The following is a 23,113-nucleotide window of genomic DNA, read 5'->3' on the forward strand; positions in this document are numbered from 1 at the left end:
TGTATGGTAACCTAAGGGTATAGGCTAAACTATCATAATTGCTGCCACAAAACACCCAACCAAACGTTTTCTTGGTTTCCTTTCAATATCAATTAAATGTACCCAGTAATCTAAATTTAGGACTAAGCATCAAGGAGCACTTTTGGGATGAGAAAGAGGAATTTTGCCCTCTCCTGGGAAGAAAAAAGATGGATTTCAGACAAAAAGTATCAAAAGACTAAACAGATATTCTGGATAAATAAATATAGATTTACAGATACATATGATCAAATGTAGCATATAGGTGTTTTTACTGCATGATAAGCTATCGAAAAACTCCAATTGAAAACTTGAGAGAAGAAGGGCTACGTAAGGGAGAATCGAAGGAAAGATTTGGAGCGAAACATATCCCCCAACAAGAACCACAGCAAGGCCTTTGCACGATCAGGTGAATCCTGTAGAAAAGCTGCTGCTCTGCATTTAGAAAATATAGCATATATAGATTTGTGATATCTCAAAATGTTAAATGGATGTGCAAAAGGCAGTCTTCGATAACTGAGAACATTTCAATGCCAATATTTGCATCGTCGAGAATATTGAGATATTTGTTTCATTATCATGTTGTCATGGCATTAATTAGAAGCACCAATTAGTCTAACCGCTCTTGCAGGATTCGATTCTACTTCATTTCGTTGTTATGTTTATTTGGGGCATTCATCATCGACCTTCAAACATCGTGACCGACACGTTGTTGATGGACAACGAGTCCTGCTTGCTCCTCGAGGAATCGGGTTCGAGCGGCCCTCTCATGGCAACAAAGCCCGGTTGCCTCGGCTGCGGCAGCAGCGCGCTGTCGCTTCCCAACATGAACAGCACTGACGACATCGTCGGTCGGTCCTCCGGTCGCTCCTGAACGCACAGAAGGCCGACCTTCATGCACCTCAAGACTTCCGCCTTGGGGTACGAGTCGCCGATGGCTTCGTCGACCAAGTCGATGCCTTTACCTTCTCTCCATAGGCTCCACGTCTGAAGGCAATCAGTGTTAGTGGCACAGCGAGGGAGGAAGACGACGATGAGTTCTTATACTTACGTATCCCAGAAGATTGAGGCTGCGTGACGAGTCATAGATTCCTCTGTTCTTTTTGCCGCTGATGATCTCAAGTATCAAAACGCCTAAACTGAACACATCAGATTTCACGGAGAAGATTCCATCCATGGCGTATTCGGGAGACATGTATCCGCTGCAGTAATGGTAAGAGTAAGAAGCGTCTTTGATTCTGCTGGTCACGATGCACATGTATTATGTGTTCTTGAAGTCTTACTATGTTCCGACGACTCTCTTGGTGTTTACTTCCGATTCGTCCCCTCCAAATATCCTTGCCATGCCGAAGTCAGATATCTTAGGGTTCATGTGCATGTCGAGAAGAATGTTGCTAGCTTTCAGATCCCTGTGGATGATCCTCAATCTGGAATCCTGATGGAGGTACAGAAGACCTCGAGAAATCCCAACTATGATGCTGTAACGCGTTGGCCAGTTCAGCAACCAACCCTTGGCTTTATCTGAGCAACGATTCTCATGATGAGTGATGAATGGAGATGCAAAATGCCATGAGAAGGTGAAAGGATGAACTGATCACCAAAGAGGAAGGAGTCCAAGCTTCCGTTGGGCATGTACTCGTAGATCAACATCCTTTCTTCTCCTTGAATGCAGCAACCAAGAAGGCGAACAAGGTTACGGTGCTGTAGCTTGGCGATCAACACCACCTCGTTCATGAACTCATCGATGCCCTGCACCGATGTCTTGGACAGCCTCTTCACAGCTATCTCTTGCTCGTCCTCCAGCTTACCCTGCGAGCTTCTGGTTGAGAGCAGCCAAATTGGTGAAACTGTAAACCGCGAGACTCGGTCGATTCCCTACCTTGTACACGGGACCAAATCCCCCCTCGCCGAGCTTGTTTTCTATGGAAAAGCTGCCTGTGGCGTCCGCGACCGTTCCCAGATCGAACAACGGGAGGTCCAAGACCTTCGCTTCTGTTCCTTCATCGTTATGTCGGTCTGTGAAGGAGGTGGCCATGGCTGACATACCTGCTGAGTAATAACAAGAGGTGATGAAGACTTCCTATCAAGTGGTGGTAACAAGGTAAAGAAGAACAAGTGTTGATGGTACGTCTGCTGCTTCTTTTCTTCCTTCTCCAAACACAGCAACCGACCAAAGCTAGGATTAAGATGAAGAGAGCAATGATCACAGTGATCACGGTTAAATGGATCCGGTGATGACTTGATTCGGAGTCTGAAACATCAACATGATCATATGAAAACAAGAACAAAATTATATGTTCTCCTCAGATAAAAACCTTCGAGAAGCATGCAGTATATATTAGCATCATACTTTTAGCACGACCACGTTCAGAGATGTCAAATACTCCTCGGACTATTTTTCCTATGAGCTAAATATCACAAATGGTAACGAAATGGCGGCTTCATTGTTGATTATTGATTCCAAGGTATATATGGGTCTTACAAGCAACACCTATAATCTTACATTCACATGCCTTTTATCCCTTCTTTGTATATATATTCTCATTTTTTATTAGTAATTTTTAAAAAATTTATTCACTTTGACTTTTGACTTTCTTACTTTTCTTTCTTATTTAAGTTCTGTTTTTCTCTTCTATGTTTTCATGCTTTATATATCCATGTCCTTTTTATTGTTGATATTATTTTACCAATATATAATAAAAGTACATGAACTTTTTCATAAAATTTGAACAAATATATAGAAATCAAGTTTTTAATTTCTAATATATTCGTTGAAATTATACCTTAATGTGCGCCACTATATTTGATTCTCTAGATGAGACTGACTCAAAGCAGCGAATCATGGCTGCAGCCCTCCCTATTATGAATCATAAAGCAAATCGATCATGGCTAACCCTCGCCATCACCCGTCTCTCTGGTCGACGCTAACAGGCTTCAGCCCCGAATTGCTGGCGACTGCGGGCTTCCCGCAGCCAGCGATCTAAACTAAGCGAGACCGAGCTGTACATACCTAGATCGGCGGCCGCCGCCCTGACATAGAGATCCTGTCCTCCACTGCCGAACACCCTCAGATCTGTGAGATTAGTACTCCATAGTAAGCACCCGCTGCCGCTCCCGCTGATGTTGGCTTGAGCGTAGGCCGTGCACGAGCAATTCTTCAAACACTTAGCTCTGCACTGGTCCAGGGTCGTGCCGACCCATTCCACCGTCGAGCTCGACGTGTCCGGTAGCTTCGCTCCGCTCACTAAGACGAACCCGTCTGTCCCGTTCCGGCAGTCTACCTCCGACTTCCTCACGCACCCGTCGGAGCCGTCCCTGAATTCCCAGTTGGTCGGATTCTTCGGCTGGAACCCCTGCGGGCAGCCGCACAGCAGCGGCCTGCTGGTGTCGCAGACGGCGTTGGGGCCGCATGGGAAGATGGTGTCGCATGGGTCCATTGGGGCGTACCAGATAGGGTTCCAGAACTTGCTGTCGTCGACCCACAGCAGTCGCTCCACTTTGCCGGAGTGGTTCATGACCACCCTGGAGACGATCGATGCGTCGATCGTGTGGAAGACGTAGACGACCTGGGTGGCGTCAACGAAGAACTGAGCCGAGATCTTGTTGTAGGACACCATCGATGGGGTGCCGGCGAAACGCACCCCATTCCATGGGCCACCGCGCCACACCTGACGCGTCCCTGACCATTCAAAGACCTGGGGATCGCCGCGCAGATCGCTGCCTAAGGTGTACTCGCCCGGCGCCGGGTCGCTGGCGTTCGTCCACGACGTGAGCTGGCGGTTGAACCCGGTCGTCAGGTTCCACCCGAGCTTCATGCCCGGCAGGAGCGTGTCGGTCGGGTAGTCGAAGCTCTGCCACGCAAAGCTGTTCGGATCACTAGCATTAGCATCCGCCTCCCTGACGACAAAGTTCCCATCGTCGAGGAGCTGCGCCACCGGGTCTGAAAGAGCGAGCGGCGGCGAGGACCAGACGACGGTCGAGTTCTCGCCAGTGATGATGAGCGTTCCGTTGGCCGCCACCGATAGGCTTCCATGGCTGCCGGTGACAGGACGCTGGCGATTGGCGACCCACACCACCGTTTGGACTGAGATCTTGTGGTACCATATCCCGATATAGCGGCTGTCAGAACCATTGGGTCTAAAGAAGCCCAACGCGAAGCTGCCGCGCACAGAGATCAAGGGTTGCCCGTCGTCAGCGAGGGGGTGGTCAAGAGTCCAGGTGTCTGCTCCATTGGAGGGGCCGAGGAGAGGGATGAGGATGTAGAGAAGGAAGGAGGCCCCGGAGAGACTCCACATGATCAATTATTCCTAGTGGTCGAGCCTCAGAAGCAAGTCGAATGCTGTACATTTATTTGGCGTGCTTGTAGAATGACTTGTTTCTTTCACTTAATTGGCTTGAATCGAATGGCCTAGCAGTGATGGATGAGGCTTATGTCGGTATTGACTCTTTCAAATAAATATGAGGTGATAAGTAGGTCTCCTAAAAAGATCCATGGCTTGTCATTGGAAAATTTTGATCCATGATAATCTATAAAAAAAATAAAGAGAATTTAGGCATGTTAACTTGATTTTATTGACACATCGACAAAAGAATATATATACGGTGACTACAATTTTGAAAATCTCATCCCAAAATGTTTTGGGTAGTTATGCCTGTAAACACATACATATGATATTTTTCATAATGATGCGATTCATCCTTCCTGTAATTGAATTATGTTAAGATGTATCAGAAATTGTCATCTGATATTGGATGTCATATGATCTACAATAATCATTAAATAATCCTATATACTCACCATCATTATTCGATCTTATATATTTCAATTGCTTTTCTATCTCCCTTTCAACTCTAGCATGAAACTCTTTAAGATATTAATAACCTGATCTTTGGTCTTAATAGCATAGATCTAAATTTTTCATGAAAAATCATCTATAAAAGTGACAAAATAAAGTACAACACTAATACCAAGAAATTAATAGATTCACTAGGAGTTTTTGCCCTCAAAGAACCACATACATCTGTATAAACACAGTCTAAGGCATGCATTTTTTTTAGACAAAGTAGGACTAGCAAATGAATCTCTGTGTTATTTACCAATCAAACAATCAATACAAGGGTTCAAATATGTACCTCTGAGGTTTGGCAATATCTCTCTATTGAAAAGAGCTTGCAACCTCTTCTTACTCATATGTCACAATCGTCTATGCCACAACTCAATGCTGAAATCTTTCTATGTAACATTCAGTTGCTCACCATAAGCTTTGGCCTGCAACATGTATAAGGTGTGATATTTTTTTCCATAAGTTATAACAAGAGAACCCTTACTAAGCTTCCATTGCCCTCTATGAAATCTACTATCATCATCTAGTCTTCCAACTAAAATTAAATTCAGTCTCAAGTCAACCACATGCCTCACATCCTTAAGCATCAATTCATAACCAAAGTTGGTCTTTATGTGGATATCACTCATGCCAATAATGTTTGTTGTACCATAGTTGCCCATCTTGACAACACCAAAATTTTCAAACCTGTAGGTAGCAAAAAAACTCCCTCCATTGTGTAGCATGATAAAAAAGCACTTGTGTTAATTACCCACTTAAGATCCTGACACACAAAAGAAAAAATATTATGAGAAGAAGACAAAATCAAACAATCACCACCCTACACTATGGTCGTAGTATTATCCTATTTATATTTTAGGTTCACAAGTTTTCTGATCAAGAAAGTTTTGTTGTCAGCTTTTTTTTTTTCATAGAGACCTTCCAACTTTTTCCAAAGAGAATATGCAGGATTTTCAGTAGAAACATGATGAAAGACACTGTCATTGAGCCACTATCGAATAAACCTAACTGTTTTTCGGTCTAACATCTTCCACTCATCATCTGTCATAGTTGTGGGCTTTACACTATCTCCCTACAAAGGTCCATACAAATCTTTGTAATACAAGAGATATTCTATTCTTGGTTTTCATATCATCTAATTGTTTCCATTCAAGTTAATCATGCAAGAAACACTACTGACCTCCATATTCAAACACAAAAATTAAATCACCAAAACCCTACTCTGATACTAGTTGATGAGATATAAAAAGAAATAAACTTTTGTATATCAACAAATACTCGCAAGCCATAATACGCGACGGAATTAAATAGAATCACAATCAAATATAACATCATATTTATGTGAAAAATCTCTTTAACATGAAGGGTAAAAACCACGGGGTAAGCTATAGATAATCCACTATAAAAACAATAAATATATAAATCTTAGTCTTTTGCCCAAAACTCAAGTAATAATCTCAAGAAAATAACTGTCAAATAAGGATCGTCACTATACATAATATCCAAATTTTTCCCAAGTAATCATAGCAAGAATCTATCATAGATCTAATGTTGTTCTTGTCTTTTTCTCTTTTCTTCTCTTGTTTTTCTTTATTTTTCTTCTCCTTTTTTTAAACAAGTTGCTGCTATAATTTTTCTCTTAAAAAATCGTAATCATCACACCCTCCTAAAAGTTAGATAAAAGGAGATGAAACGTGGGCTATTAAAGCCCAATATAAGCTAAACCTGTGGGCTGTCAGCCCAACAAACATATTCGTAGGCTTTTAAACAATAATCCTGTATAAAAGCTGCTAACCTGCATTTAGAAAATATAGCATATATAGATTAATGATATCTTAAAATGTTAAATGGATGTGCGAAAGGCAGTCTTCGATAACCGAGAACATTTCAATACAAATACTAACTAAGAGCAACCAATGAAGCACTATCAACAACTGCTTTGGGAAGTGAAATAACGAAAATGAAAGGCAGTCTTCAATAACTGAGAATTCACAGAGTGGGTCTTTTGAATTCCATCACTAACGTAGCATCTACAGTGAGATGGACCATGTAAAATACAAGAAACACACGATGGAGAATGACAGAACAACTTGTGAGAACCTGAACATTTTCTGGTTCACTTGCACAAGGTATAGGTATTTCAGTGCATGACCACATCCTCTCATTTCTTAGTTATAAGTTCCAAATGCAATAATAGTTGAGTTTACAAAAAATATGATGCACAAAGACAAACAAGGCCTTAATGGTGTTTTTATTTTATTTTCATGGAATTCCCAAATGAGTTACATTCTAATCTATTCAATCTGTGGAAGGAAAAAGGAACTAAATCTCTTAAACACAGCACGACCAGCACTCACCATATCGCCACATGTGACAGGTGACAGTAAAGTGTGGACTATAATAATAATAATAATAATAAGTAAAAATATTATGTGTCATATCACACGTATTATTACTCATGTGATTGGCTTGCATGACACCTATGACTAACACATCATAATATATATAGCATACAAGATAAAAGTGATAAAATGTGAAATAATATAATAATAATAAAAAATATGTATTATGTTGCACATATCATTATTCACGTAATTGATTTACAGGGCACTTATGACTAGTAGTTTCTTCACACATGTCGAAGTCGATAAGGGGATTTTCAGACTCGACCCCTCTAAAACTTAATTTAGTATTAGGTGATAAGTGTTAAGGGAAGTTTGAGTGTTCCAAGTCTCCCTCTCTAATGTTGGTCAAAAGGTTGGTTTTTAAACTTGTGGACAAAGGTCGATGGTACAAAGTCTGTTAATGGCCATTGGCTTATCGGGCGGTTGGCTCATACCTTTCACTCGGAAATTGACCAACCTACATGGATGCGCGCTGAGCGACACCATTTTGAACTTTCCAAAGTGGCTCTGTACAATGCAACATCGTATTGCATGACCTCGAACAATGTGAGTACAAGTAGTCATCTTGTCCAAGTTTGAGATATCGTAACAGCATAGCGCACCATGTTAGCCCAAAGGCCCCATGTTGGCGCTGATGTGGCTATTGATCGTTGCCACGGGGGTGATATCAAAATATGTAATATCAACGTGTAACTTCGTAATATCAATATAACCTCACTTGTAATTTGAATGTAATAATAGTATATTATATATATTTTTCAAGGATTTACATAATAAAATGATTATAACATGATAATAACGAGTTGACAGTTTATTATTTTTTATTTAAATTTAAAGCTACTTGTATTCAGATTTGATATATTTTTAGCATAATATTATCACAATATAAAGACGTTCAACCTGCGTGTAACAGTACATTTAATTGCCAATCTTGACCCGACCTTATATATATAATCGAGTGATCATAAGATGATATAATTAATCATTTTATTATTATTTTTATTTTACATCGTCTAGAATATCGAGATATTTGTTCCATTATCATGTTGTACTTGCATCAATTAGTAGCACCAATTAGTCTAACAGCTCTTGCAGGATTCGATTCTACATCATTTCGTTGTTATGTTTATTTGGGCCATTCATCATCGACCTTCAAACATCGTGACCGACACATTGTTGATGGAAAACAAGTCCTGCTTGCTCATCGAGGAATCGGGTTCGAGCGGCCCTCTCATGGCAACAAAGCCCGGTTGCCTCGGCTGCGGCAGCAGCGCGCTGTCGCTTCCCAACATGAACAGCACCGACGACATCGTCGGTCGGTCCTCCGGTCGCTCCTGAACGCACAGAAGGCCGACCTTCATGCACCTCAAGACTTCCGCCTCGGGGTACGAGTCGCCGATGGCTTCGTCGACCAAGTCGAGGCCTTTACCTTCTCTCCATAGGCTCCACGTCTGAAGGCAATCAGTGTTACTGGCACAGCGAGGGAGGAAGACGACGATGAGTTCTTATACTTACGTATCCCAGAAGATTGAGGCTGCGTGACGAGTCATAGATTCCTCTGTTCTTTTTGCCGCTGATGATCTCAAGTACCAACACGCCGAAACTGAACACATCAGATTTCACGGAGAAGATTCCATCCATGGCGTATTCGGGAGACATGTATCCGCTGCAGTAATGGCAAGAGTAAGAAGCGTCTTTGATTCTGCTGGTCACGATGCACATGTATTATGTGTTCTGGAAGTCTTACTATGTTCCGACGACTCTCTTGGTGTTTACTTCCGTTTCGTCCCCTCCAAATATCCTTGCCATGCCGAAGTCAGATATCTTGGGGTTCATGTGCTTGTCGAGAAGAATGTTGCTAGCTTTCAGATCCCTGTGGATGATCCTCAATCTGGAATCCTGATGGAGGTACAGAAGACCTCGAGCAATCCCAACTATGATGCTGTAACGCGTTGGCCAGTTCAGCAACCAACCCTTGGCTTTATCTGAGCAAAGATTCTCATGATGAGTGATGAACGGAGATGCAAAATGCCATGAGAAGGTGAAAGGATGGACTGATCACCAAAGACGAAGGAGTCCAAGCTTCCGTTGGGCATGTACTCGTAGATCAACATCCTTTCTTCTCCGTCAATGCAGCAACCAAGAAGGCGAACAAGGTTACGGTGCTGCAGCTTGGCGATCAGCACCACCTCGTTCTTGAACTCATCGACGCCCTGCACCGATGTCTTGGACAGCCTCTTCACAGCTATATCTTGCTCGTCCTCCAGATTACCCTGCGAGCTTCTGGTTGAGAGCAGACAAATTGGTGAAACTGTAAATCGCGAGACTCGGTTGATTCCCTACCTTGTACACGGGACCAAATCCCCCCTCGCCGAGCTTGTTTTCCATGGAGAAGTTGCCTGTGGCGTCTGCGACCGTTCCCAGATCGAACAAAGGGAGGTCCAAGTCCTTCGCTTCTGTTCCTTCATCGTTATGTCGCTCTGCGAAGGAGGTGGCCATGCCTGACACACCTGCTGAGTGATAACAACTGGTGATGAAGGATTCCTCTCAAGTGGCAGTAACTAGGTAAAGAAGAACAAGTGTTGATGGTACTTGTGCTGCTTCTTTTCTTCCTTCTCCAAACAAGGCAACCGACCAAAGCCAGGATTAAGATGAAGAGAGCAAGGATCACAGTGATCACGGTCAAATAGATCCGGCGATGACTTGATTCTGAGTCTGAAACATCAACATGATCATATGAAAACAAGAACAAAATTATATGTTCTCCTCAGATAAAAACCTTCGAGAAGCGTGCAGTATATATTAGCATGATATTTTTAGTACCACCACCTTCAGAGATGTCAAATACTGCTTGGACTATTTTTCCTATGAGCTACTATAATATCACAAATGGCAACGAAAATTCCGGAAAATAAGAGCTCATCACAAAAAACAAAAAAAGGTCTGTTGTCAGTGGCGGCTTCATTGTTGATTATTGATTCGAAGGTATATGGGTCTTACAAGCAACACCTGTAATCTTACATTCACATGCTTTTATCCCTTCTTTGTATATATATTATTATTTTTATTAGTAATTTTTTAAATTTTTATTCACTTTAACTTCTGACTTTCTTACTTTATATTCCATGTTCTTTTTCATGGTGATATTATTTTACCAAGATATAATAAAATTACATGAAATTTGAACAAATATATAGAAATCAAGTTTTAAATTTTAATATATGCGTTTAAATTATACCTTAATGTGCGCCACTATATTTGACTCTCTAAATGAGATTCAAAATCGAAGCAATCGATCATGGCTACCCTCCTCCAAATCATAAATCATAAAGCAATCGATCATGGCTAACCCTCGCCATCACCCGTCTCTCTGGTCGACGCTAACAGGCGTCGGCCCCTAATCGCCGACGGCTGCGGGCTTCCCGCAGCCAGCGATCTAAACTAAGCGAGACCAGCTGTACATACCTAGATCGGCGGCCGCCGCCCTGACATAGAGATCCTGTCCTCCACTGCCGAACACCCTCAGATCTGTGAGATTAGTACTCCATAGTATGCACCCGCTGCCGCTCCCGCTGATGTTGGCTTGAGCGTAGGCCGTGCACGAGCAATTCTTCAAACACTTAGCTCTGCACTCGTCCAGGGTCGTGCCGACCCATTCCACAGTCGAGCTCGACGTGTCCGGTAGCTTCGCGCCGCTCACTAAGACGAACCCGTCGGTCCCGTTCCGGCAGTCCACCTCCGTCTTCCTCACGCACCCGTCGGAGCCGTCCCTGAATCCCCAGTTGGTCGGATTCTTCGGCTGGAACCCCTGCGGGCAGCCGCACAGCGGCGACGTGCTGGTGTCGCAGACCGCGTTGGGGCCGCACGGGAAGATGTTGTCGCATGGGTCCATTGGGGCGTACCAGAAGGCGTTCCAGAACTTGCTGTCGTTGACCCACACCAGCCTCTGCAGGGTGCCGGACTGGTTCATGACCAGCCTGGAGACGTTCCATATGCCGATCGTGTGGAAGACGTAGACGACCTGGGTGGCGTCGACGACGAACTGCAACGAGAGCATGTTGTAGGACGTCATCTGTGGGACGCCGGTGAACCGCAGCCCGTTCCATGGGCCAGCGCGCCACACCTGACGCGTCCCTGACCATTCAAAGACCTGGGGATCGCCGCGCAGATCGATGCCGAAGGTGTACTCGCCCGGCGCCGGGTCGCTGGCGCTCGCCCACGACGTGAGTGTGCGTTTGAAACCGGTCGTCAGATTCCACCCGAGCTTCATGCCCGGCAGGAGCGTGTCGGTCGGGTAGTCGAAGCTCTGCCACGCAAAGCTGTTAGGATCAGTAGGATTACCATCCGCCTCCCTGACGACAAAGTTCCCATCGTCGAGGAGCTGCGCCACCGGGTTCGAAAGCGCGAGCGACGGCGAGGACCAGAAGACGGTCGAGTTCTCGCCGGTGATGACGAGCGTCCCGTTGGCCGCCACGGATAGGCTTCCATGGTTGCCGGTGACAGGCCGCTGGCGATTGGCGACCCACACCACCGTTTGGACTGAGATCTTCTTGTACCATATCCCGATATAGCGGCTGTCGGAACCGTTGGGGCTAAAGAAGCCCAACGCGAAGCTGCCACCCTCCGAGATCAAGGGTTCCCCGCCGTCGGCGAGGGGGTGGTCAAAAGTCAAGGTGTCAGCTCCACTGGAAGGGCCGAGGAGAGCGATGAGGAGGTAGGGAAGGAAGGCGGCCCCGGAGAGCCTCCTCATGATCAATTATTCCTAGTGGTCGAGTCACAGAAGAAAGTCGCATGCTGTACATTTATTTGTCGTCCTTGTAGAATGATATGTTTCTTTCACCAACATCGTCACTTTGTTTCATTTAATTGGCATGAGCATCGTGTCAAAGAAATGTCTTGACTTCGCTGCCCAAACGTTGACGATAGTATAAAGAATATGAGCCGTTCTAATCACCACAAAATTAATTATGTAAAAACTGGATTACAGATCTGCGTGGGAAGATTTGGATTAAATTAATCATAGAATAACGATATTTATAAAGGCACAAACAAACAAACTTAGAGAAGAGGTGGATAAATTATGATTCATGATGTTCTTCTTTATTCTTATAGTATGAAAATAATTAGATAATTTTTTTTTGATTAAATTTTGGATTTGATGATGAAACCAATTAATAGTGTTTATCTGATCTTTAAAAGTAGAAAGAATAGATAATTAAATTCCATTAGGGATAGATAATTAAAAGTAAAAAGAATCATGTTTAGTTTGAGTGGAACATGTCAGAGATTAGACGTCGAGCCAGAGGATCGATCGACGTATCATTAGGAGACTTCGAGCTATGGGTTCGAGCATCGGGCCAAGAAAAACAAAAATTATGTTAAGAAAATCGTAATTGCAGAGGTCAACTGATCGATTGGGCAATAAACCGTAAGAGAGGATGATGCGTCGAAGATTCGGATGAAACGTCGATGAACCAATGATATGCCAGACAATACTTGATTAGCTTTCTCTACTTTATTCTAATAGTCTTTGTATGAAAATAATTAGATAACTCACTTTTTCTAACAGAAGATTAGTCCGCTTTAATTAAAGAAATTTGGTCAAATCAAGAGATGGGTGTTTGAACAGATGTTTGACCGAGTGGATGCATAAAGCATTTATCATTATTATATTGATTCAAATGGATGTATAAAACGTTAATAATCGTTACATGAACGGAACAAATCAAGCGAAGGTGTAATTGGAGGACTTCCACCTCTGTAGAGAGATCCATATGCATGTTTTATCCATTGGAAAATGCAGAAAAATGTGGACTTTTGGTGTAGTCATTGAAATGAATTTGAGCTGGATTTTTCGGTTCGATATGATCCAAATAGTGATTTTTGTATCATTTTTAGTTTCCTTCGATAAAATTTATTTTCTATTAGGAAAAGAATTGGTTGGGTTGGCAATTCTTCATCCTTTTGTTTTCTAATGAGTAGTTTTATTTTGGTCATAATTTGAGTAATAAGATTTTGTGAAACTTCTGGCTATCAGCAAGAATATAAATATTAGAATAACTATTTAGAGAGAACGTAACGAAAGATTCGGGAGTATATTATTATATACTTGAATAGAAGAAACTATTGCTCACACCCCTAAAACTTTGTTTTGGGGTTAATGTTTTTCCCTCGGATGGGAAGAAGAGTTTATATTAGAAATTTTGATTAAGGAAATTTGTCTTTAGCTTATTTAGTTCTAATAGTTTTTGAAGCATATTAATCTATTAAAAAATAAATTTAGACACATACTCCCACATTAATTTTTATCCTTATAAGAATAATAATAGACCACAAAAGATTTCAGATAGAAAATTATATCGTATATAATAATATATTTTATTATAGAAAAAAAACTATTTTGTTTCTTAACACTTGGAGTTCATAGCACTTTAACCAACACATTGAGACACTTTGATGTCAAATCAATTGAGTACAATTAATATGATCACGATCTTCAAATGTTATCCATATATCAATTTTTCTCAACTTATATTCGACACAACATAATTTCACAGAATATACAAAATTATTTTAGACATGTTCTAAACATAACATTATAAAAAGTCATATGTTCATAAACTCACTCATCCTATAAATATTTTTTATTTGTTATTCTCAATGATTTATTGATATTACGATCCCAAATAAACTTAGGCATTGGAGAATTTTATCAAGTGCACTGCCGATATAATTTATAAGATTAAATGTTTTTCGGATTCGACCCTCATGAGATAGACATGGAATAAGACTCGATTTACTTTAACTCTATATTTGATTTCGATAATCAGATTTTTGTCTTTCGGATTCGACGTTCACCTCGACCTCTACAGACCGAGCTCAAGCCCGAGAGACTTCTTATACTTGGTGATCGCTTCTTAAATTCTCATGGGCAACCCTAGGTGCTCCTCCTTCAGAGCTTCCTCAGCGGTCCAAGAAGCGGACATGGCAGATTCAACATCTCGAGAGAGGGTCAGCAGCTCATTGTCAAGTGTCCGAACGCGAGCCCGACTCTCCTTTAGCTCGGCCCTCAAGCGGTTCACTTCTTCCTCCAAGTCTGAGGCACATTGTTTGGCCGCAGCCATGGCTTCTGGGCTGGGCCTGCTCTTCAGCTCTTCGACCTCATGGCGGAGGCTAGAGTTGGCTTCCCCCAGACACTTGATCACCCGGTCGGCATCATACACTCGGTCGATCAGCACCATGGTATAATATTGACCCTACGTAAGGACTGGTGTCAGAATTCGTAAACAGAAAGTTAAATGAGAGGAAGGGTAATGCCTCTACTCACCTAGACGAGAGATTTGGTTGCTCGCCATCAGCACTATGGAGGGGGAGCAATAGAGCTGCTTCGCTAGTATCAGGTGGAGTGCCCCCCGAGAAAATTCTTGAGCAACCGACCCGTCGGACCATATCCGACTATCGGTCTTAAGGGTCGCCCATCGCGAGGTGTAAGAAGCTGCTGGTTCCCCCTCTGGAAGGTCGATCATACTCAGGGCCTGAAACTGCTAGCCTTCGGAATGAGATCGAACATAGCACAAGTCGCGCATCGACTTCGGGCTAGTCGATGATCTCCTCGAGGTGTCATCACTAGATGACCTGACTCCCCCTTTCCCTCTCGCGCCTGCCAAGCCCTCGCCTTGGGGAGCAACACCTGACTCAAATGACCCCTAGGTTGCTCTCTCGTGAGTCGACACACCCTTGGACATCTTTCGAGTCCCCACCTTCGCCTTCTTCTTCGGTCAACTTGTCTCCGCCGATCCTGATGTCTTCCTCGGTGTCCCCCTCTTCGAAGCTTCTCCAAGGCCATAATCGTCCCGAGGTGATTGCATTACGACCTTGGCACGAGGTATTCCCTTCAGCGACTGGAGGTTCACCATCTCTGCAAACAAAGAGTCGGCTGGTCAGCCGGTCTAGAAGTAAGGTAAACGCTCCAGAGCATAAACATGACCATACCCCTAGGAGCCGGGCTTAGTCCCACCTCGGCTAGCAACTCCTCGGTCATTCCCCTAATTACCCGAGAGGAAGGCAAAATCTTCCTTAGACAATCCACGCTCTCGGTCTTCTCATCGGAAAGAAAGGGAGGAACATTGTTGATGGTTTGGGAGGTCCATCTAGCGTCAAAACCCTACTCCCAACTACAACTGACAAAAAAATAGCGCCTTTTCCAACCCTTATTGTTGGAAGGAGCGTTGCTAATTTTGAACCCGCCGCGGGTGGTCAGGTAATACCCTCCTCGCCCCTTACATAGACGAAACAGGACAAGAAGAGTGACTGGGACGACTCGATTCCCGCTCCCTGATACTCCCCGAGGAAAGTTATCATATAGCGCTAAGAGTTCGGTGCCATCTGGGATGGTGAAATCCCCCACCTACGGAGACACTCCTCGATGATAGGATTCAACAGAAACCATAGTCCCGCCTTGAGAGCATCCACGGTCAGCCCAAACCCATCGGGAAACGGATCATACAATCGCTAATCGGGCAGTGGGGCATAGAGCCCGTAACCCCTCGGGATGCAGTAGCGATCCCGAATCGGACCCAAAAGTTCCTCGGTCACCATCGAGTCCACGTCATGCCACGACTGCATTATTTCAAGGGCAGCACAAGCCTTCATGACTCCCAGGAGCATGCCACCCGAGGATGAACTGATAACCTCTACCCTTGGGCTCCTAGAAGATTATTCATGTGCCCCGGCAGTCGACTGACCTAAAGAAGAAGAAGAAGAGGAAGATAGAGACATCCCGACCTCAAGGTTAGAAGGAAGGAGCCAAGGCGTGGAATAGGAGACTAGATAATGTTGCAGCGACTACTCCAAGATGAACTTATAAAGGAGGGGCAAATCCACCTTGAGGTGACGTTTGGGCTCCCCGATGGAAGAGATGATCATAGCATTTAAACCCACCATAACTCCCTGGATCTCCCCAGATTCCCCAGTCTCGAAGCTCCCTCCAAAAGCCTACTCGTGACAGGAAATTTCCCTCCAAAAGCCCGCTCGTGACAAGAAATTTCCCGCCAAAAGCCCGCTCGTGACGGGAAATTTCCTGCCAAAAGCTCGCTTGTGATAGGAAATTTCCCGCTAGAACCTACGTTGCCCCGCTCGTTAAGGCACAACCACTTTGACACACGTGTGCGCTACTACATGTGTGTTTTGGTGCGCTGCCTAGCGACCGCCACTCAAATCAGTCTAGCCTAAGCCCGAGTTCAATCGTTCGGCCAACAGGTTCAGTCTCTGCCCGTGTTGCGTAGCTCGGCCAGTTAACCAATGACTCGCCAGTCCAAACCTGGGCCCGAGTCCAATTGCTCGACCAGTAGGTTCAGTCTCTGCCTGAGTCACGTAGCTCGGTCCCTCGATAAGCGACTCGTCAGTCCAAACTTGAGTTCGAGTTCAATTGCTCGGCCAACAGATTCAATCTTTGCCCAAGTCGTGCAGCTTAGTCCATTGACCAAGAACTTGTCGGTCCAACCTTGCCCGAGTTCAGTGGCTCAACCAACAGTTTCAACCCTTGCCCGAGACATGAAGCACGGCCTACCGAGCAACCCCACGACAAATCAGCATAACTACCCCTCACGAGCAATCGATCCACACGTAGCACTCCTATGAGCTAGGCACGCCCCTCGCCCTCTTGCAAGGACCCTGTGGCACGCCTCGGTAGAGGGAGGAGAAGTGATAAGGCATATTTTTTACTCCAGCCACATCATCACCCACGCCGCATCACACCCATGCCAAGTCAGCACAAGTAGTACTTCCCCGCACCGAGCATAAACTCGTACCAAGAGGCACCCCACAGCAAGTCTCATCCCGAAAAGCTCGGGACGGCGTCGCATGGCATCGTTCCGTGCATTCCGGGCGACGGTCACACAAAGGTACCATCTCGCCACTCGAGGATCAACCGTCGCTCCAAATCCGCGTACAACCGATCCTCGCGCAATAGTATAAAAGCCCCTGACCGGCATCTAGCTAGAGGACGAAAGAGAAAAAGAGGCAACTACTAACTTAGTCTACGAGGGGCCAAATGCGGAAACCCCCCGACGAGGGCCTTATGTGCAGGAGCTCGGCCACCCACGGAAGCGCGATCGCCCCGACCAAGAGATGTCTTCCTGGAAGACGGTGTCAGTGTCATGACCCAGAGATGCCTTTCCTCATACGGTGTCTACATCCCGACTTCCTAATATAATCGACTTCAGCATTTCTTTCAACTGATCGTGAACTTCCAACATCCACCCGGGGACCAAGCCGTGACTCATCGACCACGAGTTTCACCAATACTCTTCTTGTAATATGAATGTAATAATAGTATATTATATTATTTTTTTCAAGGATTTACACAATAAAGTGATTACAACATGATAATAACTTGTTGACAGTTTATTATTTTTTATTTAAATTTCAAGCTACTTGTATTCATATTTGATATATTTTTAGCATAATATTATCCCAATATAAAGACGTTCAACATGAGTGTAACAGTATATTTAATTGTCGATATTGACCCGACCCTATATAGTCGAGTGATCATAAGATGATATAATTAATTATTTTATTATTTGTTTTATTTTTCTTCGTCTATAATATTGAGATATATGTTCCATTATCATGTTGTACTTGCATCAATTAGTCTAACAGCTCTTGCAGGAGGCATGCAGGATCCGATTCTACATCATTTCACTGATTTGTTTATTTGGGGCATTCATCATCGACCTTCAAACATCGTGACCGACACATCGTTGATGGACAACGAGTCCTGCTTGCTCGTCGAGGAATCGGGTTCCAGCGGCCCTCTCATGGCAACAAAGCCCGGTTGCCTCGGCTGCGGCAGCAGCGCGCTGTCGCTTCCCAACATGAACAGCACCGACGACATCGTCGGTCGGTCCTCCGGTCGCTCCTGAACGCACAGAAGGCCGATCTTCATGCACCTCAAGACTTCCGCCTCGGGGTACGAGTCGCCGATGGCTTCGTCGACCAAGTCGAGGCCTTTACCTTCTCTCCATAGGCTCCACGTCTGAAGGCAATCAGTGTTACTGGCACAGCGAGGGAGGAAGACGACGATGAGTTCTTATACTTACGTATCCCAGAAGATTGAGGCTGCGTGACGAGTCATAGATTCCTCTGTTCTTTTTGCCGCTGATGATCTCAAGTACCAACACGCCGAAACTGAACACATCAGATTTCACGGAGAAGATTCCATCCATGGCGTATTCGGGAGACATGTATCCGCTGCAGTAATGGCAAGAGTAAGAAGCGTCTTTGATTCTGCTGGTCACGATGCACATGTATTATGTGTTCTTGAAGTCTTACTATGTTCCGACGACTCTCTTGGTGTTTACTTCCGTTTCGTCCCCTCCAAATATCCTTGCCATGCCGAAGTCAGATATCTTGGGGTTCATGTGCTTGTCGAGAAGAATGTTGCTAGCTTTCAGATCCCTGTGGATGATCCTCAATCTGGAATCCTGATGGAGGTACAGAAGACCTCGAGCAATCCCAACTATGATGCTGTAACGCGTTGGCCAGTTCAGCAACCAACCCTTGGCTTTATCTGAGCAAAGATTCTAATGATGAGTGATGAATGGAGATGCAAAATCCTATGAGAAGGTGAAAGGATGGACTGATCACCAAAGATGAAGGAGTCCAAGCTTCCGTTGGGCATGTACTCGTAGATCAACATCCTTTCTTCTCCTTCAATGCAGCAACCAAGAAGGCGAACAAGGTTACGGTGCTGCAGCTTGGCGATCAGCACCACCTCGTTCTTGAACTCATCGAGGCCCTGCACCGATGTCTTGGACAGCCTCTTCACAGCTATATCTTGCTCGTCCTCCAGCTTTCCCTGCGAGCTTCTGGTTGAGAGCAGACAAATTGGGTGAAACCGTAAATCGCGAGACTCGGTTGATTCCCTACCTTGTATACGGGACCAAATCCCCCCTCGCCGAGCTTGTTTTCCATGGAGAAGTTGCCTGTGGCGTCTGCGACCGTTCCCAGATCGAACAACGGGAGGTCCAAGTCCTTCGCTTCTGTTCCTTCATCGTTATGTCGCTCTGTGAAGGAGGTGGCCATGCCTGACATACCTGCTGAGTGATAACAACAGGTGATGAAGGATTCCTCTCTAGTGGTAGTAACAAGGTAAAGAAGAAAAAGTGTTGACGGTACATCTGCTGCTTCTTTTCTTCCTTCTCCAAACACGGCAACCGACCAAAGCCAGGATTAAGATGAAGAGAGCAAGGATCACAGTGATCACGGTCAAATAGATCCGGTGATGACTTGATTCTGAGTCTGAAACATCAACATGATCATATGAAAACAAGAACAAAATTATATGTTCTCCTCAGATAAAAACCTTCGAGAAGCGTGCAGTATATATTAGCATGATATTTTTAGTACCACCACCTTCAGAGATGTCAAATACTGCTTGGACTATTTTTCCTATGAGCTACTATAATATCACAAATGGCAAACAAAAAGAAAAAGGTCTGTGGTCAATGGCGGCTTCATTGTTGATTATTGATTCCGAGGTATATGCGTCTTACAAGCAACACCTATAATCTTACATTCACATGCCTTTTATCCCTTCTTTGTATATATATTCTCATTTTTTATTAGTAATTTTTTTAAATTTTTATTCACTTTAACTTTTGACTTTCTTACTTTATATTCCATGTTCTTTTTCATGGTGATATTATTTTACCAAGATATAATAAAATTACATGAAATTTTTCATAAAATTTGAACAAATATATAGTAATCAAGTTTTTAATTTCTAATATATGCGTTTAAATTGTACCTTAATGTGCGCCACTAAATTTGACTCTCTAGATGACACTCAAAAGTCAAAGCAACGAATCATGGCTACAGTCCTCTCAGATGAGACTCTCTAGATGACATCGAGGAGAATGCGGCATCGAAGTCAGAAACTCCGGCATGATCCGTCGCCATCACCCGCCTCTTTGGTCGACGCTAACAGGCTTCAGCCCCTAATTGCCGACGACTGCGGGCTTCCCGCAGCCAACGATCTAAACTAAGCGAGACCGAGCTATACATACCTAGATCGGCGGCCGCCGTCCTGACATAGAGATCCTGTCCTCCACTGCCGTACACCCTCAGATCCGTGAGACTAGTACTCCACAGTATGCACCCGCTGCCGCTCCCGCTGATGTTGGCTTGAGCGTAGGCCGTGCACGAGCAATTCTTCAAACACTTAGCTCTGCACTGGTCCAGGGTCGTGCCGACCCATTCCACCGTCGAGCTCGACGTGTCCGGTAGCTTCGCGCCGCTCACTAACGCGAACCCGTCGGTCCCGTTCCGGCAGTCCACCTCCGTCTTCCTCACGCACCCGTCGGAGCCGTCCCTGAATCCCCAGTTGGTCGGATTCTTCGGCTGGAACCCCTGCGGGCAGCCGCACTGCGGCGACCTGCTGGTGTCGCAGACCGCGTTGGGGCCGCACGGGAAGATGGCGTCGCATGCGTCCATTGGGGCGTACCAGAAGGCGTTCCAGAACTTGCTGTCGTTGACCCACACCAGCCTCTGCAGGGTGCCGGACTGGTTCACGACCAGCCTGGAGACGAAGGAAGGGTCGATCATGTAGAAGACGTAGACGACCTGGGTGGCGTCGACGAAGAACTGCAACGAGAGCATGTTGTAGGACGTCATCTGTGGGACGCCGGTGAACCGCAGCCCGTTCCATGGGCCAGCGCGCCACACCTGACGCGTCCCTGACCATTCAAAGATCTGGGGATCGCCGCGCAGATCGATGCCGAAGGTGTACTCGCCCGGCGCCGGGTCGCTGGCGCTCGCCCACGACGTGAGTGTGCGGTTGAAACCGGTCGTCAGATTCCACCCGAGCTTCATGCCCGGCAGGAGCGTGTCGGTCGGGTAGTCGAAGCTCTGCCACGCAAAGCTGTTAGGATCACTAGGATTACCATCCGCCTCCCTGACGACAAAGTTCCCATCGTCGAGGAGCTGCGCCACCGGGTTCGAAAGCGCGAGCGACGGCGAGGACCAGACGACGGTCGAGTTCTCGCCGGTGATGACGAGCGTCCCGTTGGCCGCCACGGATAGGCTTCCGTGGCTGCCGGTGACAGGCCGCTGGCGATTGGCGACCCACGCCACCGTTTGGACTGAGATCTTCTCGTACCATATCCCGATATAGCGGCTGTCAGAACCAGTGGGGCTAAAGAAGCCCAACGCGAAGCTGCCGCCCTCCGAGATCAAGGGTTCCCCGCCGTCGGCGAGGGGGTGGTCAAAAGTCAAGGTGTCAGCTCCATTGGAAGGGCCGAGGAGAGCGATGAGGAGGTAGAGAAGGAAGGCGGCCCCGGAGAGCCTCCTCATGATCAATTATTCCTAGTGGTCTCTTCACAGAAGCAAGTCGCATGCTGTACATTTATTTGTCGTCCTTGTAGAATGACCTGTTTCTTTCACCAACATCATCACTTTGTTTCATTTAATTGGCATGAATCCAATTCGAATGGATGGCCTAAAAGTCACATATGAGGATCGTGTCAAAGAAATGTCTTGACTTCGCTGCCCAAACGTTGACGATAGTAAAAAGAATGTGAGCCGTTCTAATCACCACAAAATTAATTATGTAAAAACTGGATTACAGATCTGCGTGGGAATATTTGGATGAAATTAATCATAGAATAAGGATTTATAAAGGCACAAAAGAAGAGGTGGATAAATTATGATTCATGATGTTCTTGCTTATTCTGAAAATAATTAGATAACTCACTTTTTTTTCTTGTTAAATTTGGATTTTAATGATAAAACCAGATAGTGTTTATCTGATCTATGCTTCGAGTGACACAGAAAGATTCCATTAGGAAAAGATAATTAAAAGTAGAAAGAATCATATTGGACCGGAGTGGAACATATCATAAGATTGAACGTCGAGTCGGATGATCGATTGATATATCAACATAAGGCAAAAAATTGGACGTCGAGTCGGACGATCGGTCGACATATCATCATAAGGCTTCGGGCCATAGGTTCGAGCATCGGGCCATAGGTTCGAGTATCGGACCAAGAAAAATAAAAATTACGCCAAGAAAATCAGAGTTACGAAGATTAACCGACCAATTAATCAGATGAACCAATGAGATGCTATTAATAAGAGAACTCACTTTTTCTTATAGAAGATTAGTAGGATAATCCGATCCCATCAACAAGATTAATCCACTTTAATTAAAGATATTTGGTCAAATCAATAGATGGGTGTTTGAACATATGTTTGACGAAGTGGATGCATAAAATATTTATCATTATTATATGGATTCAAATGGATGTATAAAACGTTAATAATCGTTCCTTGAACGGAACAAATCAAGCGAAGGTGTAATTGGAGGACTTCCACCTCTCTAGAAAGATCCATATGCTTGTTTTATCCATTGGAAAATGTAGAAAAATGTGGACTTTTGGTGTAGGCATTGAAATGAATCTTACAAGGTCAAACAAAGGCTGGAAAAGAAACCTCCTTTTTGACCTTCCATGCATCTGATAACGATTAATTAGAGTACAGAATTAGATGTAGAAATGGACAAAACAAAACATTCCTATTACAACTTTGAAATGCTGAAAATAATTTCATTGTCCTGTGCACCTAACAAGTGATATCATGCCTGAGAGAATATATATATATATATAACAGCAACGTAACTATGTTTTATTCATGGAATATTATGAAGTACTTATTATACTAAATTTTTTTAGGTTTTTAACAAGTGATATCATGCCTGAAAAAAATATGTATATAATTTTATGTAGATAACAACTACGTAACTATGTTTTAGTTATGGAATATCTTGAAGTACTTACTATACGAGA

The 23,113-nt window shown here is 44.4% G+C and overlaps 3 protein-coding genes across 7 annotated transcripts; all 3 read right to left on the reverse strand.

The window, feature by feature from the left end:
- Nucleotides 1-176: 176 nt before the first annotated feature.
- LOC135586994 (receptor-like serine/threonine-protein kinase SD1-8) lies at nucleotides 177-4,367 on the reverse strand. Of its 2 annotated transcripts, none has more exons than XM_065115845.1 (7): nucleotides 3,029-4,367; nucleotides 2,147-2,269; nucleotides 1,898-2,064; nucleotides 1,617-1,827; nucleotides 1,302-1,539; nucleotides 1,070-1,220; nucleotides 177-1,005 (listed from the first exon to the last, which is right to left on the reverse strand). In XM_065115845.1, exons 1-7 carry the CDS (start codon nucleotides 4,311-4,313, stop codon nucleotides 697-699), a joined length of 2,484 nt encoding a protein of 827 aa, XP_064971917.1. In that variant the 5' UTR covers nucleotides 4,314-4,367; the 3' UTR covers nucleotides 177-696. The 2 variants fall into 2 exon arrangements, with proteins under 2 accessions (XP_064971917.1, XP_064971916.1); XM_065115844.1 differs by having other exon boundaries at nucleotides 1,898-2,067.
- Nucleotides 4,368-8,237: 3,870 nt separating this feature from the next.
- LOC135616549 (receptor-like serine/threonine-protein kinase SD1-8) lies at nucleotides 8,238-12,027 on the reverse strand. Of its 2 annotated transcripts, none has more exons than XM_065115851.1 (7): nucleotides 10,733-12,027; nucleotides 9,860-9,982; nucleotides 9,611-9,777; nucleotides 9,330-9,540; nucleotides 9,015-9,252; nucleotides 8,783-8,933; nucleotides 8,238-8,718 (listed from the first exon to the last, which is right to left on the reverse strand). In XM_065115851.1, the coding sequence occupies exons 1-7, from the start codon at nucleotides 12,015-12,017 to the stop codon at nucleotides 8,410-8,412; spliced, it is 2,484 nt and encodes an 827-aa protein (XP_064971923.1). In that variant the 5' UTR covers nucleotides 12,018-12,027; the 3' UTR covers nucleotides 8,238-8,409. The 2 variants fall into 2 exon arrangements, with proteins under 2 accessions (XP_064971923.1, XP_064971922.1); XM_065115850.1 differs by having other exon boundaries at nucleotides 9,611-9,780.
- A 5,858-nt stretch (nucleotides 12,028-17,885) lies between these two features.
- Nucleotides 17,886-21,702, reverse strand: LOC135616547 (receptor-like serine/threonine-protein kinase SD1-8). 3 transcript variants are annotated; one of them, XM_065115847.1, is made up of 7 exons: nucleotides 20,338-21,702; nucleotides 19,448-19,570; nucleotides 19,199-19,368; nucleotides 18,917-19,127; nucleotides 18,602-18,839; nucleotides 18,370-18,520; nucleotides 17,886-18,305 (listed from the first exon to the last, which is right to left on the reverse strand). In XM_065115847.1, the coding sequence occupies exons 1-7, from the start codon at nucleotides 21,620-21,622 to the stop codon at nucleotides 17,997-17,999; spliced, it is 2,487 nt and encodes an 828-aa protein (XP_064971919.1). In that variant the 5' UTR covers nucleotides 21,623-21,702; the 3' UTR covers nucleotides 17,886-17,996. The 3 variants fall into 3 exon arrangements, with proteins under 3 accessions (XP_064971919.1, XP_064971920.1, XP_064971921.1); XM_065115848.1 differs by having other exon boundaries at nucleotides 19,199-19,365; nucleotides 20,338-21,701; XM_065115849.1 differs by lacking the exons at nucleotides 17,886-18,305; nucleotides 18,370-18,520 and having other exon boundaries at nucleotides 18,601-18,839.
- Between the last annotated feature and the right edge of the window lie 1,411 nt (nucleotides 21,703-23,113).

The sequence above is a fragment of the Musa acuminata genome, chromosome BXJ2-7 (genome assembly GCF_036884655.1).
Source record: "Musa acuminata AAA Group cultivar baxijiao chromosome BXJ2-7, Cavendish_Baxijiao_AAA, whole genome shotgun sequence".
Lineage (NCBI taxonomy): Eukaryota > Viridiplantae > Streptophyta > Magnoliopsida > Zingiberales > Musaceae > Musa > Musa acuminata.